This window comes from Pelecanus crispus, chromosome 8 (genome assembly GCF_030463565.1).
Source record: "Pelecanus crispus isolate bPelCri1 chromosome 8, bPelCri1.pri, whole genome shotgun sequence".
NCBI lineage: Eukaryota > Metazoa > Chordata > Aves > Pelecaniformes > Pelecanidae > Pelecanus > Pelecanus crispus.
In genome coordinates, this window is record NC_134650.1 from 13,519,105 (window position 1) to 13,535,472 (window position 16,368).

Below are 16,368 nucleotides of genomic sequence, written 5' to 3' on the forward strand. Positions count from 1 at the left end.
AAACAAGGTGAAAGGGAGTTTTATTCCAGCTCTTGATTACATAGATTACATAGATCTCAGTTTTCACCTGTCACTGGAATAGAAAAACCAAAACTGAAGTCTGTACTGGAAGCAACCAATTCACAGTGCCTTAGAAGTGCACAGCTATCACATGCATGCTAAATAGTCACTCACTAGAAAAAGGAACCACTAGATCTGCTGCTGTAGATATGATCCCTCTTTTTGTCCACCTACGAAGACTTTCCTCTCTATTATCATCTCACTTTTTTTGTTTAGCTGATGATGTTTTCACCCCGATTTATCTTTTCAAGCCAGGTGGTACTTGCCCGAGAGGACACCTCTCCCACTGTCCACCCGCATCGCCCCTAGCTGTGCCCTGTGCTTTAGGAAGGATGGGGAGAATCTTTTTAGCAAGGCCTGTTGTGACAGGACAAGGAATAATGGATTTAAACTAAAGAAGAATAGATTTAGACTAGACACAAGAAAGAAATTTTTTACAATGAGGGTGGTGAAGCACTGGAACAGGTTGCCCAGAGAGGTGGTGGAGGCCCCATCCCTGGCAACATTCAAGGTCAGGTTGGACGGGGCTCTGAGCAACCTGATCCAGTTAAAGCTGTCCCTGCTCACGGCAGGGGGGTTGGGCTAGATGGCCTCTAAAGGTCCCTTCCAACCCAGAGCATTCTGTGATTCTATGATTCTACCACCACACCCCCCCATCCCCTAAGGGCTTCCCGGTGAGCCTGAGCCATGCCCTCACCGCGGGTGGAACTGGGGCAGGGCTCTACCCTCCCAGGGCCTTCCCATGGCTTTCACGGCCTCTCCTCTTCCTCTTCCTCTTCCTCTTCCTCTTCCTCTTCCCTCCCCTCCCCCCCCCCCCCCCCGTCCCAGGCACCCCAGCCTCGCGCGGCCTCTGCGTCACGCGCCCCCGCAAGACTGCAAATCCCATCAGCCCGCGCGCGGCCTCCCCCTATTGGCTGGCGCGGCAGGAAGCGATCTGCGGGGTGAAGGGTGACGAGCGGGCGGCGAGCGGAGGCCGGAAGGGAAGGCAAGGCGCAGGTCTCTGCGGTGGGCCCGGCCCGGCCCGGCCTGGCCTGGCCTGGCCCGGCCTGGCCTGGCCTGGCCTGGGGGGAGGCGGTGACGGCGACGACGGTGGTGTCACGGGGGGCACTGGCTGCAGCCCGCTCCCTTACTCAGGGGGCGGGATAGGTTTGAGATGACAGAGCTGGGAACGGCTGCCTGGGGCCTGGCTCTGGCGGGTCGTGATGGGGCTGGAGGGGAGCGCGGTGCAGGCGGGGCCCGGGGCGGCGGCGGGGGGCTCGCTGCACGCAGTCCGCGGGGGGCCGGGGTGGGCGAGGCGGTGCTGTGGCCTGTGGGTAGGCAAGTGTGTGTGACTTCAGTCCCGCTGCAAAGGAGAAGCCGTAGCATAGTGCTGTGCCGTGCCGGTCCTGGGAATCTGTGAATTGACTTTTCTGTGGGAGCAGTGTGCTGGCGCCATGTCGCTGTATAGTGCATAGAAGAAGCATGTATAAGTTGCTCCCTCCCCTGAGGGATAAGTTTCCCTCAGATGATGTCAAGAGTACTTTTAAGCACTTCAGAGATTCGTTTGCTGACAAGGCATTTGTATTATGCTTATTGAGGGTTATTTCTTTCTCATTTCTAAAAACCCAATCCCTCCAAGGAGTCCAACATGGAAGAGTTTAAAGATGCAAGTCCACCTGAAGAATTACTTGATCACTTAAAGCTTTCTGATCAGAAGTCTTCAGAGACTGGCCCCAAAGATGCACAGAATCCCAAAAACATTGAAAGTGGACATACACCATCTTCAGCCAAAGATCCCACAACAGCAGATGAGTGTTTCCATGACTGTCACGACTCCTTTGAGGCAAAAGAACCTATGCTGGATGATGAAGGGAATTTACAGAATGATGAGAATAGCTCAAGGAAGCAGACAGAACTAGATGAAGAATACTTACTAGAACTAGAAAAAGATATGCCAGAGGAAGAAAAACAGGTAATCCAAAGTACCAATGTTGACTATAAAAAGATATATTTTCAGTGTCATGTTTCTGAATTGTCTGTGACCGGCATGAAAATGGACCTTTAAAACTCTCTTTTGTGTCTAGTTTTACTGCTATTAATTTCTTCTTTTAGGTAATAAATATTTTTGTTAGCTTTCCTTGCTGCTTTTAATCACCACATTCCGTTGCAGATTTTTGTCTACTTTCACCACTGTGTAAGGTTACTGTGACTCAGAGAGATTATAAGAAACAAAAATCTCCATGTTTCATGTTACTTAATTGAGTATATTCATTGTTTTCACCTGATTAGCTGCAAGGTGCTTTTTCAAAACTCAGAGCAGGTTTCAGGATTGTTTCAATATCTGAAAGGCTAGTTTATGTAATACAACTCATTGGGATTACATTTGAAAGTATCCCTATAGATTACTTAAGCTTTAAACAAACAAAAAACATTGAATGTGTGGTTTTGTTTATTTTCAGTGCCTTTACATTGGACAAAATGTTTGGGTAACAAACTGGATAATGTTGTGGGAAGTAACAAAACAGGTCTTGGGGGAAGTCCAGTAGCCTCTGTAATGGTGTTTACTGCCCCATAAGTCTGTGTGAACCAGTTTTTTTGACCCTCAGTCAGTGGTTTCACTTGACAGCAGTTAGTTTTCAGGGTTCATCAAGAGTTAGGAAAAAAGACAGAACTTTTTATTCTACTGATTTATGGATTTCCCCCCACCCCCAACTTTTGTCAACTTCAGTTTGCAGGTGGTGGGGGAGTAAAGATGTTAAAGTAAAATCTGTGTCCCAACATACAACTTTTGTAATTTTTTTTTTTTTTTTGAACACTCTGTTTTTGACAAGTTATATAGCTTGGCCTCTTGAAGAGGTCATGTTTCAAAGAACTGATCCAGGATGTTAAAATCTGACTGAATTATCCAAACGAGCAGTTACTTGTACTGAAAATTGAAACAGGGACTAAATTCTTTAGCAGTTGGGGAAAAGATGGAATTCTGACATATTGTAACTTATGTGAAGGGAAGACTTCAGCAAACTTTATTTTTTATATATATATTTTATATATATCCTGTAGGCATGAATTAGATCTTATTTTAATAAAGGGAATAGAGTCCTTACTGAAAGGCTAGCTGCACAATTTGGATCATAGGTAACATTGAATAACTCATTATGGTGAGGGAAGGAGAGAGTGGAGTAAGGAATGGTAGCTGACAAGAGAAGGTAGGCAGCATCTTAGGAAAGCATTACTTCATAAGGGAAGATAGTGTATTATATAGCTGTATAGTTTTTATTCTGGAAGCTCCCAAATCACCAGGCACAGTAGAATAAATTACTACTGTAATGGACAAGTACTAAAATGAGGCATTTGATGAAAAAGAAGAAATGAAGGGTCATATCAAATTCATTTTTTCAAAAGTGCTTAAAATATTATGAATGTTTCAGTGACTTTATAGGAGCTTATTACTCTTTTGTACAGGCAGACTGATCTTTTCTAATTCAACTGACTTGGTAAAGCTGGACCACGCTTTCTTAAGTGTTGGCTAGCCCTGTCTGTGTTGTATAAGTAAATAAATGCTGGCTATACATTGCCCCAAAAAGTTGGAAAGAGGGCAGGGCTTGGCAGTAACTTGACTACGCTGTGGTCTTACTGCCAGCTACTATAAATAGAGAATGACAGGCAGAAATATGCAGAGCCATGATGCCAGAGGCAACCAAACATCTAAATAGTTTGTTACAAACCAGTATAGAGAAATCTAATCAATTGTGGCTCAAATAGTTCCCTTGCTGGCAGGGTAGGATTTCTGACCAAAATACATCAGTGAAGACAAAAAGGTAGTTTTTCATCATGTTAATGTAGAAGTTCCTTGAGGTGGAATAGCAATCTGGGACTAGTGGGGAAGTGGAACATGGAATATAATCTCCTTGAAGTTGGAATGAGACTAGATGTAACACTTGTCTGCTGCTTCACCTTGTGGAAATCATATCGCGCTCTCTGTCTCTCAGTTTTGACATTTGTAAAATGGGCATAATGATGCTTGCCAGTTGTAATACTTTAGATCAATAAGGAACAGTGGGGGGGGGGGGGGGGGGGGGGGGAATCTCAAGAGGTTGTCTGGTGCATCCTTTGCCCCAAAAGGGCCTCTGGTGAGGTCATCTAGTCCAACCCCCTGCTCAAAGTTACATAAAATAGATCAGCCTTCCCAGAGCCACACAAACATCTCAGAGCCTGGAGATTGCACAGCCCCTCTGGGCCCCTGTTCTAGTGTTTAACTACCCTCATGGTAGCCACTTTATTGCTCATATTTAATTAGAATCTCCTTTGTTGCAAGTTGTGACCACTGGCCCTTCTTTTTCTGCATGCCTCCAGGAAGAGTCCATCTCCATTTTCTCTAGCAATGAGGTCTCCCCTAAGCCACCTTTTCGTAAGGCTGAACAAACTCAGTTCTTCTAGGCTGTCTGTTTAGGTCACAGTCTCCAGTGTCCTGACCATCTTGGGGGCCCTCCACTGGACTCCCTCGGGGAAGTTAATGTCTGTTTTGGGTTTTGGTTTGGTGTTTTGGTTTTTTTTTTTGTATGGCGGGGAGGCCAAGGCTGGGCACTCTCCAAATGCATTCTCTCAGGTACTGAACAGAGGGTAATAATCACTTTCCTTGACCTGCTCGCTACATGGAAAAGCCATTACCACGTTGCCCTCATGTCTTTTCCAGTTTAGACTAACCAGTCCCTTTCTTCTTCTTGTATTTATTGTTTGTACAACAAGGAACATTGTCATAATGAGTCATGATGAGTCTTCTGCAGCAGCCTGTAACTTGAAGGCAGCTTGAAAGTTTCATAGACAAAATGGTAAAAGCTGGGGGGAAATTATGTTGTAGAATTAAACTCTGGAAAGAGCATCAGGCCTGGAAATTGGGTGTCTTAGTTTTCGTGCTGCTCTGTTTTCTGCTGTATTGTTATGTAATCATTTAATTTTGCACATCAATTTTTGCCTTCTGTAAAGTGAGCAAAAGGATTGTGAATGTTGAATACTTGCATTCAGCTTCATGGAACTCCATTGAAAGGTACTATGGGAGTACAAAATAATAACTGTTTAAAGCTGGAAAGATTTCCTTAGAGAAAATGTGGAGACAGCTGCAGTTCCCCTCTTTCTGTAGGTTTATTTCCAGTGGTATTGAGTAATTGTGCCTTTCAGCTTGGTTTATGATTATACCTAATGACATGGAGGGATTGTATCTCTTAGTATTACTGTAACTATTACATTGGCAATACTTACAATGTGAACTTCGTTTATGTTCCATAGAGAGCTTTCTGAGTGGATTATATAAGCAGTCTTTAAAATTTAGCTATTTTTTTCTCTAACAAAATATTGCTGGTATCTCTTATAAGCAGAGCTTGAGAAATCCAGAAACTAGAGATGAATTAGAAGGTTACAGCAGTTGTTACAACTATTGAAGTTGCCCATTTGCATGATGTTACCCTGCATCACCTTACATTCTCTGTGTAGTAAAACCACGGGGATGGGTCATTTCTGAATTGCCACTGCAGCTTTCCGCATAGTATTTGGAATTGATGGCTACAAATTTTATTTTAAAAAGTGAAATGTTCTATATATTTTGATTATGAAAAGAATCTGTTAAATGATGCAGCTTTTAAGAAAAAAAATACTGCAGTTACAGTCTGAAAACAGCTGCTATACATCCGTTTATTCAGAGTATTTCAAACATTTTAAACCTCCTTCCAATTACTCAAAAGGTTGTTTTTGAGAAGGAGACCAACATGATTTTTTTATTATTTTTTTTTTTTAGCTGGGGAAAATGAGGCAGAAATATTCATAACTTGTTTATTTGACTGTTGAGGTTGTGACCAGACACTCAGCAGCAGTGCTGTGTTTGCTACTCAGGCAGGCCTTGATCAGTTATTCTCAGCCCCCTGCTGCCTTCTTCATTGTGCTAGTACACCTCTCTGTGTGAATGTGCAGTGAACCAGTTACGGGGAATGATTCAGATGAAAAATAATGCTGTATTTTTAGATCAAGGGCAGTGCTGGTAAAAGTAGACATCAATGGCAGCCTTGTGATGGCATAGAGGGGTAGATGGATTTTCTTCAATTGGACTACTTGCCTAAATAAGAAAAACTGCTATGAACTGTGATTGCAGGTACTCAAGTCATAAGGAGAGATGGATGTTAGCCCTGTTCAAATTAAATTTATGGAGCTGCACCTTAATAGTTTTGTGGGTTTGGTTTTTTGGGATTTTTTGTTTTTTGGTTTTTTTTTAAACTAAGCCCATTGTTATGTTTTAGGAGCTTTAATAAATCAGTTCTTTTGAGTGATGTTCTCCAGTAACTAGGCTGTAGAAAAGAAAGTCTCTAATTTATTCTGGAAATGCAAAGATAGATTCTAGTCCTTGCTCTCTGTATTTATGCGCATCCTATCTGCAAGCTTTCCTGGTAGCAGGTCTGAGTAGAAATTCTCACCCATGAAGAAGCTGCTGCAGAGATCAAAGTGAAGGAGCAAGTGGTTGTGTATTTTCTCTCAATTATATTTTGAGAGCCCCATACAGTGAGATTTCTAATTTTAAGCAACAGGAATTACTTCAAGTACTGATATTGTAAGAAGTCTTTTCTGCACAGTGAAGCAAAATAAGAACTTTAAGGGATATTAAGACACAAACCTGCAAGAAGTATTCTTAAAAACAGTTGTAGCATAGAGCCTGGTTACTTGCCTGGACTTGCAACTCTGAGCTTTTTAAGAACTAAGCAGCCTGAAACACAATTCACGTTTATAAGATTTTTGTTGTTTCAAAAACATGCTGATTGCTGCTTCAGCAGAGGCACTGAGCAGTAAATTGCTTTTGATGTGTTCCAAACAGATTTTTATGGTTAGTTGTCATTGACAGTGATGGCTTTGACGTTGGTCTAGTCTGCAGAATTAATCGGAAGACACCCAACAGCTGTTACATGGTAATTGTTTGTCTGACCCAGTCCTCTTCTGGAGGGACACCCATTAATTATGAGTTTATCCAGCAGCAAGATTCTGAATCCCTCATGCTCTTCCATCATGACAGATGTTGTCTTGTTCTTTGGGCCTTGCCTGGCAAAGACTTAAGCACCTGGTCTAGTACGCTCTTATTTTGGATATAGAACACTCCTTTCTAGCTGCTGTAAGACCCTGGAATAAATATTTAATATTCCTCAAAAGCAGATCCCTTCTTTGGGCTGTTGCATGTGCATTAGAGCTACAGCTGGCTGTAATCATGCTCAATTTCTATTTTAACACTAGGAAATGTGTCAGCAAGACAAGGAACACAACTCTAGTAGAGGAGGTTCTTGATTAGTATCTTGTTAGTAACTCTGTAAGAATTAAGTGAAACTCATCTTTGAGAAATAGTATTTTTGAGTTGTACCTGAGGTTTTTTCAGTTCTGGGCTAAACAGTAAAATTTCCACGCACATACACACACACACACACACCCATTTTCGCCAGAAGTTCTAGGATGTGTTAGAGAACATTGTCTTAATCAAGAAATCTCATTTGAGCTGCTCCCCTCCTCAGCCTTTCTTCCCTATGCTTGAGGTTGATCCCATTGTTCTTCCATAAATTATAGCTTCTGTATAGAATTTGCTTTTCCAGGGGTTGAAGAACTGATCTGGGATTTTTTCTGAGATGGCTTCTCAGGTGTAGTCATTTATTTCAGCATTTGGTGATTTCCTAGTTCCATCTGTCCAATATAGTACAGTAACCTTGACTCTGTCAAAGTTGCTGCTTTTTCTATAGTATTGACAAAATAAAAGCTAAGGTACAAACTGGAAGATAGGATACAACAAAGCGAGTCATACTTTGGAGCAGTCCTCAGGTGTTGATCACTTGGAGATGGTCTTGGAACTCTTTCCAGAAAGAATTATGTGGTTGGACCAAAAAAACCCAGATTACTAATACATGAGACAATCCAACTGACTGCACAGCAGTAAAACTTGTTACATAAATAAGGAATATATCTTTCGTTAACAATTCTCATCAGCATTCAAAATTATTTTGTATAGCAACAAAACTTGCAAGACAGGTTTTGAAGGTGTTACAATGCAATCTCATGAAATGTAATAAAAGGTGATCCCCTTATTCAAGTGACCTACTTCAATAACCTGAATCCTGTATACAGTACAGCACCAATACTAACTGTGCTGCTGTTTTGATCAAATTGGAGGAAAAGATGGATTGCTAGACTAAAACTGCCCTGTCTATGGCTTGCAAAATAGGACAAAACAGCCTGCTACATTTTTGCATTAATCAAAGGTTGGAGAAGTATGTTTGAGAAGTATATCTGTATCTGCTAGAGTAATTCCAAGTGCTGGTGAGAAGAACCTGGATGAAGTTTGGAGTTATAATCTCCTTGTGTGATTTATAGTTCTTCAAGTTACATTTTTAAACTAAAGTCTTTTGCTGGCTGGCAATTTAATACAAGAGTGAAAAAGTATACCTTCAGCTTTCTTTCAGTGCTGCTATCTGATTTTAGTCTTATACCCATTTTTGCATTTCTCTGGAAGATGCTGATGCTGTCAAATTGAGACCTTTTCGAATTGTGGTGGTGATGGATTAGGTGGTCAGCTCCATTTTTCTGCCTCAGGCTGTTGCCTCTGGAACAAGAATGACTGAATGGCGTGTGTTGTCACTCAAGAATAGTCACAGTTAGTCTGGCATGTTAACTTAAACTGACTGTCAAGGGTGGGTGTGACCTATTGTCTCTGGAAGTGCTGCTTACAATTTCAGGAAAAGAAAGTGATTTGGTGGTAGAAAGACTAATGCATCTTTACCATGGAGTCACAATGAGCCAAAATTGGCCAGAGTCTAGAAATGCTTATTACTCTACCTCTTTAAGTGGAGAGGGCAGCTTTGGCACAGTTTTCAAGTGGCAACTCTAGCAAGATTTGAAAAAGGATTTTTTGAGTGACTACAACCTTAAATTGAAATTGAAGTCATTGAATGCATGATACAGCAATAGCTTCACAAAACTGCAGGGGGAAGCAGATGACTACGAATCGATGACTTAAAAATAGAATTGGTATTTGAAGCTGAAAAATATATTCCATATCTGTTGAAATTCCTTGCTTCTCTGCACCCTTTGAACCCCAGTAATTTTACATTGACTGCTATTTGGTGACCTTACAAAAGGGTACACGAGATGCAGATGTGCATTGTCACACTGTATAAACAGCCTTACAGAGAAGAGAGTACACATTTGCTACTCTTGACAAAACTGGAGCCAAGAACAGTTCCCTAGCAAAGTTAAATCAATTGATCAAATAAAATGCATAGGAACAGCCAGAAGCAGCATAGCTGGAAGCATTACAAACTGAGGGGGTTCGTCCTTCAGCTCTCACCCGCTATATTTAGGGATTTCACTTCCAGCACTCTTTATTATATTGGTTACTTTCAAAACAAACGGTGAAAATGTGTAGGTTGCTTTCTTCTCTAGTATTAGAATAATGCTTTAATGCTTTTATTTTTAACTCTGAGGTTTTGGCAGAGTAGCTGAGGTCCAAGGACTGTATTTGATGACCTTTCTTTTGAATTGTTGTACTTTATTGTCAGAAGGCCAAGCTGTCTTTTCTTGTTACTTCACATCAGGCCTCTATTTTCAGCACCTCTTGCTTGCCAGGCAGATTTAGGTTAAGAACCTAATTTCTTCAGAATATGGGTGATTGTGATTCAGTATCCAAACCCGTAAACATTTCTAATCAGATCCTTTAAGAATTGTATTACTAGTTAAAAATAGTTATTTCTTCTGGATGTTAAAAATTTTTTCTTTACTTTATACAGCAGAAACTAATACCTGCCAGTTGGAATTTGCCATCTTTGTGTTAATAAAATTTGCAAAAACCAAACCTTAAGACTTGGCTGACTTTGAATAGCAGAAAAACATAATGGAGTGTAAGTTGGGGAAGTTGTGTCTGACCCCAATGTCATATGTGAGCAGCCTCAGGGAACGTAGTGGGTCAAGATACCTTTTCCTTAGGCAGAGCATTCTAGGAGTTCAGTCTGACCTACTTCCCTCGCTGAGGAAAGGGTAGCCTGCCCTGCAGCTACTTAAATCTTTTGCTGAAAAATTAGTGGGTGGGGACACTGAAATGACATTGTGCAAAATTTGTCCCAAGGACAAGTCACTTGCAATTTTTTCACTCTGGGCTGATATGATCACAGTAAACTGATGACCAGTCAATTTGCAATTGTCCATCGAAGCTGGAAATGCAGCATACTGAGTGAAGAGGTTACGTCTTCTAAAAGCACTTCAGTTTTTGGTTGGGTTTTTTGGTTTGGTGGTTTGGTTTTGTTTTTACCCTGAATTTGAATAGAAGACGTATTCTAACAGCATCCATTGGAGCAGTCCTTTCAGGTTAAATGTAAATTCATCCAAAATAGTTGATTTTCCACTGCTTTTGTGTTAGGATTTTCTGTTAAAGAAATGTATATGTGGAGGAATAAATGATGTATTTATTTCATAAATAATGTGCTTTAGAGGGCAGTGTGTTTAGGATGTGACATGCTAATACGTATCCTTTTACATCTTGTGGAAATTTGCCAATTTGCTTTTAGGGATAGTGTGCTACTATGTATTGCTTATGGGTCATACTTGAAATGCAAATCCAGAATGATGCATGAGGTACCCTATAGACTTTACCTTTTTGAAAAATACTGCGAAACCTTGTACAGTTTGGAACTTGAGGGACACAGCCTGAAAGCCGTAGTTCAGGAAAATCTTGAAAATATTGGTCAAGCTATGACAGAAATACTGGTTGTGAACCAGGACTGCATCGCTTGCATTGCTGCTTTCCAGGGAGCTGAGTAAGCTGCAAAACCATATATGGTTTTCTAAACAATGCTGCTGGCTTATGAAACATGCTTAGACAACACCTTTTCTGGTCAAATAATCAGAAGTGACTGCAAGACTGTCACTGACGTTTGTAACAGTTATGTGACTAATAGTTCTCTATCCTTCAAGTTTGTGTAGTTTGATTCGCAGGCAAGAGGACATACCAAGGAACAGGCTTTTGGAGGAGGAGAGTTGTATGAATCATCAGTTTCCCAGTGTGACCGTCCTTAAACTCTTCAGTTGCTCAGAACTTTCATCTGCACGTTTCCCCAGTGATCATGTCCATACAGCCACCTCGGTCTTTCTTCTGTGCTGTTGAGACTCTAGGTCACAATCCTCTTGGCTACGTGAGAAGGAATCCCACAACTGAAGAATTTTTTTTGTTCCTTTTACTCTTTTTTTTTTTTTCTTTAAATATAAAGCTTATTGTCCTGAAGCCTTCTTGCTGCAAATCACTTTTTATATTAGTATTTAATACTTAAATGGGGTAAACATGTAATATATTATAATAATTTTAATAAAATGAAACAAAATAATGATAATACAGGTAGAGCTTTTCATCCAGTAATCCTTGATTTTAGGGTTTCTGCATCAGGAGTACTGTGACCATGCTGTAGTTCTCATTTTATACAAAAAAATTTCTTCTGTTATTGTAGAGTTGTAACTCTACCTTATGCAACAGTGAATCAGTTAATGGCACTTAAAGGCCAGCTCTAAATAGGTCATGAGCAATGAAATCAGTAGGGCTAGCATTTCAAGCATTTCTTACCTTGAATGAGGGTTGTCTACGTAGATCTTTCGTGTTTTCGAGTAGGATCATCATCTCCAAACCTGTTCTGTGCTGAAATTTGGCTGCTTTGTTCACTGGTATGAAACTTACTTCTGTTGTACTTTTACTCTATATGCATTCAAGGTGTTTTAAAAACGTCTTTGTGTGGAGGGCCAACTGTGCCTGTGGCAGTGACCTTGCTGGAGCTGTTCTGTGTGGCACTTCAAAAGTTTGGGTGCAGCTTTCAGGTGCAGTTATGTACTCCCTGTGCTGAACAACAGAATCCTGCATATATACAAAGAATTTGTGCTTTTAATGCAGCTTGTGCCTTAAGTGCTCAAATTTGTTTGTATGCTCGTATTTAGAAAGCACCAACTGGCTTGTGTACATTGGTGCAAGTGACATTATGGAAGGACTTATGTAGGTTTGTCAGTCCATGCTGGAGGAAAGCCAATTTCTAAATAGTGGTGCATGTTTTGTCTGACCTATGTTTTGGGGTTTTTTTTAAATGTGAGGAGCAATGAGTATTAGAAAACCTATTTAATAGGTGATAGGAAAAAGTTCAGTGATCTAGGGATGTATCGAAAGGGTCAGATGATACTTTACTGTGTAATTTTGTGTGTCACAACTAAATGCCATTCCCCTGAGCCTAGTTTTCAGAGCATTGTGATCTGTTATTACTAAGATGGTGACAATGGTCGGGTGAATTACTTTCCAAAACCAATAAAAGCAAGAAGAGACAACCTCTGATTTTGTATTGTTTGTCAGCTACTTGGCATAGCTGTGAGATGGTGCAGCGCTCCACAAAGAGTACTATATTTAGCTGTTTCCAAGGAGATGTTCTGTGCGATATTGATAATTGCATTAATCCTTGATTTACACAATCTGCAGGAAAGGAAACTGCTCCTTTTCCTAGTGTTGGCTTTTTGATTGCTCAATGATCTGTAATTTATAGACACCTTGATTTAAGTCCTTTGTGTATGCATGTGTGCTGGGTGCAAAATCAGTGGTCAAATGATCATTTTTCTACTGTAGAAATGATTCATGAAAGTGAGCATTGCTTCTTGCTATTATTGTCTTACTTGTACTGCTTTGTTTTTACTTGTGTGAGGTATGTCTGCATGTGAAAGACTTCCACTGTAAATAGGTTGAAGAGATGGCTTGATGACGTCTGTGTTTTCTGTGTCAAAGGCTGAGCATTCATGTCAACTTCACTTGTGCCAAGAGTAATGTTAAGATATTCATGGTTGCAAACACAACTCCGCTCAGCATATGCAATGTTCACTGTATAACTGAACAATCTTCCTGTCTCCGGATCTGATGGTTCAGTCACTCTCTGCGTAAGAAATCTTTCAGGGCAGTATTATCCATGGACCTGTTTCTAATGCAGTCAGCTCAACATGCTTTGTATGTCTCTGAAAGTAACTATGGATTTCTGAGGTGGAATTATTTCAAGCAAAACTTTTGAGACTTTACATCTAAAATATATTCATATAATTGACCTGCACTGATTGAATTAAACTGAGTTGGAAAGGAGAAGCAAACAGCCAGCTCAAAAGCTAACATATTAGTTTAAACCATGTAATTCACTATGAATGCTCTTTCTATATACTGTTGTCCATGAACTGGAGCTTTTTAACTGCCTTGTTGTTATACTCCATATATATGGATATATAAAGTATATCATGTCACAGTGACTACAAGCAAGTGATTTGGTACTAGTTAAAATTCTTCAGGTTATATTTTATTCTGCTTTCCAGTCATACTTTATTTGGAACTGCAGCTGACCTACTTGTTCATTTCAATTAAATACTTTGAGACATTGTCTTTTCTTTTGTAGAAAAGAAGAAAGGAGAGCACAATGCTGAAGGAGAAAGGAAATGAGCAGTTCAAGAAAGGAGGTGGGTTGATAATTTTTTAACACCATATGGATGTTAGATTTTAGATAAATTAGATAAATTAATACTTAGCCATCATGGTGATGTTGCAGAAAATCCATAGGAAGATCTTACACCTATCACTGTTCAAATTTATCATCTGTATCATTTTGCATCCAGCTCTAGAGAACAGAAGGAGATAGCAGACCTCCTTAAGAGTTAAGTTTAAATCACAAAGACTTGGATTACTAAAGCAGGGTTCCCATGAAAGCTAAGTGTTTAAATCCAAGAACATGATATAGAATTGACTGCCTTCCAACTGCCTTCCAGTTTCTTTTACTAATCCAAAAAGGCTTCCACTAGGCTCTGAGTTTTGCTAACGTGTGTGGATGCAGGGCTTAGAATGGATGCAGGGCTCAGTGGCTCGGTAGCTCTCTCATACCTTCGTACATTTGCATGTTTCTTTTTATCCACTGACTCTATCTGTTACACATTTTATTTCTCTGTGTGTGTACGCATATGTATACAGACATCTATATATGCATATACACACACATATGTACGTCTATATACACACATGTATATACATATGTGTATATATAGATATGTACATATACACACACACGTATATTAAAAAAAAAAAATTTAGAGGTATGAAAATTTCTAGCTTATGCCAGAACTGGACATGTTCTGAGCATAGTTAGTACCTAACAACAGGGTTGAGGTCAGTAATAAATAACTGTACCAATGCTTTTAATGAAAAACATAAAGTGGGAAGTGATTTTGACACCTACCTTTCATTTAATGTTCTGGTGGCTAGAGGATTCACAAAGAAACCAGGAAATGCAGATTCATACTTTCCTCAGTCAGCAGGGACACAAACAAGTAACTTCCCCTTCCCAGAAGTGTACCCTGATAACCAGACAGTGGCCTTCCTGTTGGAGGTCTCTTATTGTGTGCTAAGAGAGCCAGATTCCTGGGGAATGACTTACCAATTCAGGAAACTGCCTGGACCATGAAAGCAGCAAGTCTGTAATGTTGGCTGAATCATCTTACGAAGTCTCATCCATAGCCTGTTCTTGACAAATTCTTTGGCACATCTTTCAGTGTGCCTGTGCCTGCCACAGTGGTTACTAATCACACAACCTTTTGAGCACCTGGATGGTCACCAGCTAATGTGCACACAAAGAATTGTTCTGTTTTGAGGACAATGCACTTGTCAGCTGGCAGGGCATTGTTCAGAGTCAGTATAGGGCCTTTTCACTCTTGACTCTACCTTTATTAGAAAGTTAATAACTTGATAATCCCATGTGGTTTACCACTGGTCCTTGCTTTAGACCAGATTTGATGACGGATGACCTTTGGGTGATAATGGCTTTGTGGTGACTGACCTTTAAGTCAGTCATTGAAGACGATCTGGCAAATAAAATAACTCCGTAGCTGCTGTGAACAGGTATCAGTGCACTGACGTGTTTCAGCACATGCTTCCTTTCAGATTAAGGATACACTTAATCTAAAGATTCTGCCTCTAAGGCTGGTTCTCAAATAGAATGAAACAATTTCAGGGATGAGAATTATAGGCACATCATGCATTAAGCTCAGGACTATACTTCTGCTTTTACAAGGGTGTTGATTTTAAAATAATTAATTATCATTGATATGTACTACTTAGTAATGTACTTTGTCTGAGAGCAGCTACTGATTCTGGTTTAATACTGCATCATACATTGAGAAATGTTTCCAAAGAAATCTTGGCTATGTGGTTCACTGACTGTACTGGCATTTGAAATGAATGGTCCGTTTTGGCTTTTTTTTTCTCTTGCATCTGCAGACTATGGAGAGGCAGAAGACTCTTATACAAAGGCTCTGCAGATTTGTCCAGCCTGCTTCCAAAAAGATAGGGCTGTTTTATTTTCAAACAGAGCTGCTGCAAAAATGAAACAGGTGAATATTCTTTTTATTTTATGAAACACCGTGTATTGATTATATGACAAATGCGATAATGAAGTCATTAGGGGTGCATAAAGGAGGGCAAAGGAATAAAGCTGTTTGCAGGTTTTGCTGCTTGCTCAGTCTGTCACGCTTGCAGTAGAAATGCTGGTACACTTGGTTTTACTGAGGATGAATACAGACCTGAAAGTTGCAGTCGGAACAGCTGTTCAAAGTTGCTCTGCTGCATTATGTTTAAAACACTGATTTTTCTTTCATTCTCTCTATTTTAATGAAATTCAAAGCTCACATGGAACAGAGCATGTTTACTGTATGCAGACCATGTATTAGATAGTTCAGAATTGTAGCTAGTTATCTTTCTTCTAAAAGCCTGGGTTGTCATATACTTGCCTTCATTTAATTGGCTCAAACGCTTTAAGGCATAAGCAGGACTTCCTAACTACGGCTTTATTAATTCAGTTAGTCTGCTTCCTTCACAGTTGCTATATAGTAGGATAGACCTATATAGTAGGGCACAGTCTGGATAGAATGGCTACAGGTTTCTTCATATGTTTTCTATTCCTTGACCAAGGACAGGTGCCCAGATGTTACCAGAACCAGCAATACACTTAGGTAGCATGGAAGGCATAGAACAGTCTGTCTGAACAGAAACTTTCACCTCTTTAGAAAGAGGAGATACTAAGAATTCAGGGGAAATCACTCCCTATTTTGCCTTTGTTTTTAAGATGAAATTATTATACAAAAATAGCACAGTAACTCCTGTCCTCAGTTCACCTTCATGCAAAGGGGACTTTCTTGCAGTTTTCCTCCAGTATTGAGACAGATGCAGCTCTGTTTAGAAATGTACCTTGCAGCCATATTTAGTCATAAAGAAATACTTATTCA

The 16,368-nt window shown here is 40.2% G+C and overlaps 1 protein-coding gene across 3 annotated transcripts in view; it reads left to right on the forward strand.

Annotated features, from left to right (window-relative positions):
* The first annotated feature begins 1,022 nt into the window (after positions 1 to 1,022).
* The window catches only part of TTC1 (tetratricopeptide repeat domain 1), a 33,213-nt gene continuing 17,867 nt past the window's right edge, over positions 1,023 to 16,368 (forward strand). The window contains exons 1-4 of one of the 3 annotated variants that reach the window (XM_075715409.1): positions 1,023 to 1,056; positions 1,679 to 2,011; positions 13,497 to 13,557; positions 15,365 to 15,477. In XM_075715409.1, coding sequence (XP_075571524.1) covers positions 1,688 to 2,011; positions 13,497 to 13,557; positions 15,365 to 15,477 — 498 coding nt within the window. In that variant the 5' untranslated portion in view covers positions 1,023 to 1,056; positions 1,679 to 1,687. Of the gene's footprint in view, positions 1,057 to 1,178; positions 1,207 to 1,366; positions 2,012 to 13,496; positions 13,558 to 15,364; positions 15,478 to 16,368 lie in introns of those variants that run through there. The other 2 variants (XM_075715410.1, XM_009478819.2) reach the window with 2 other exon arrangements.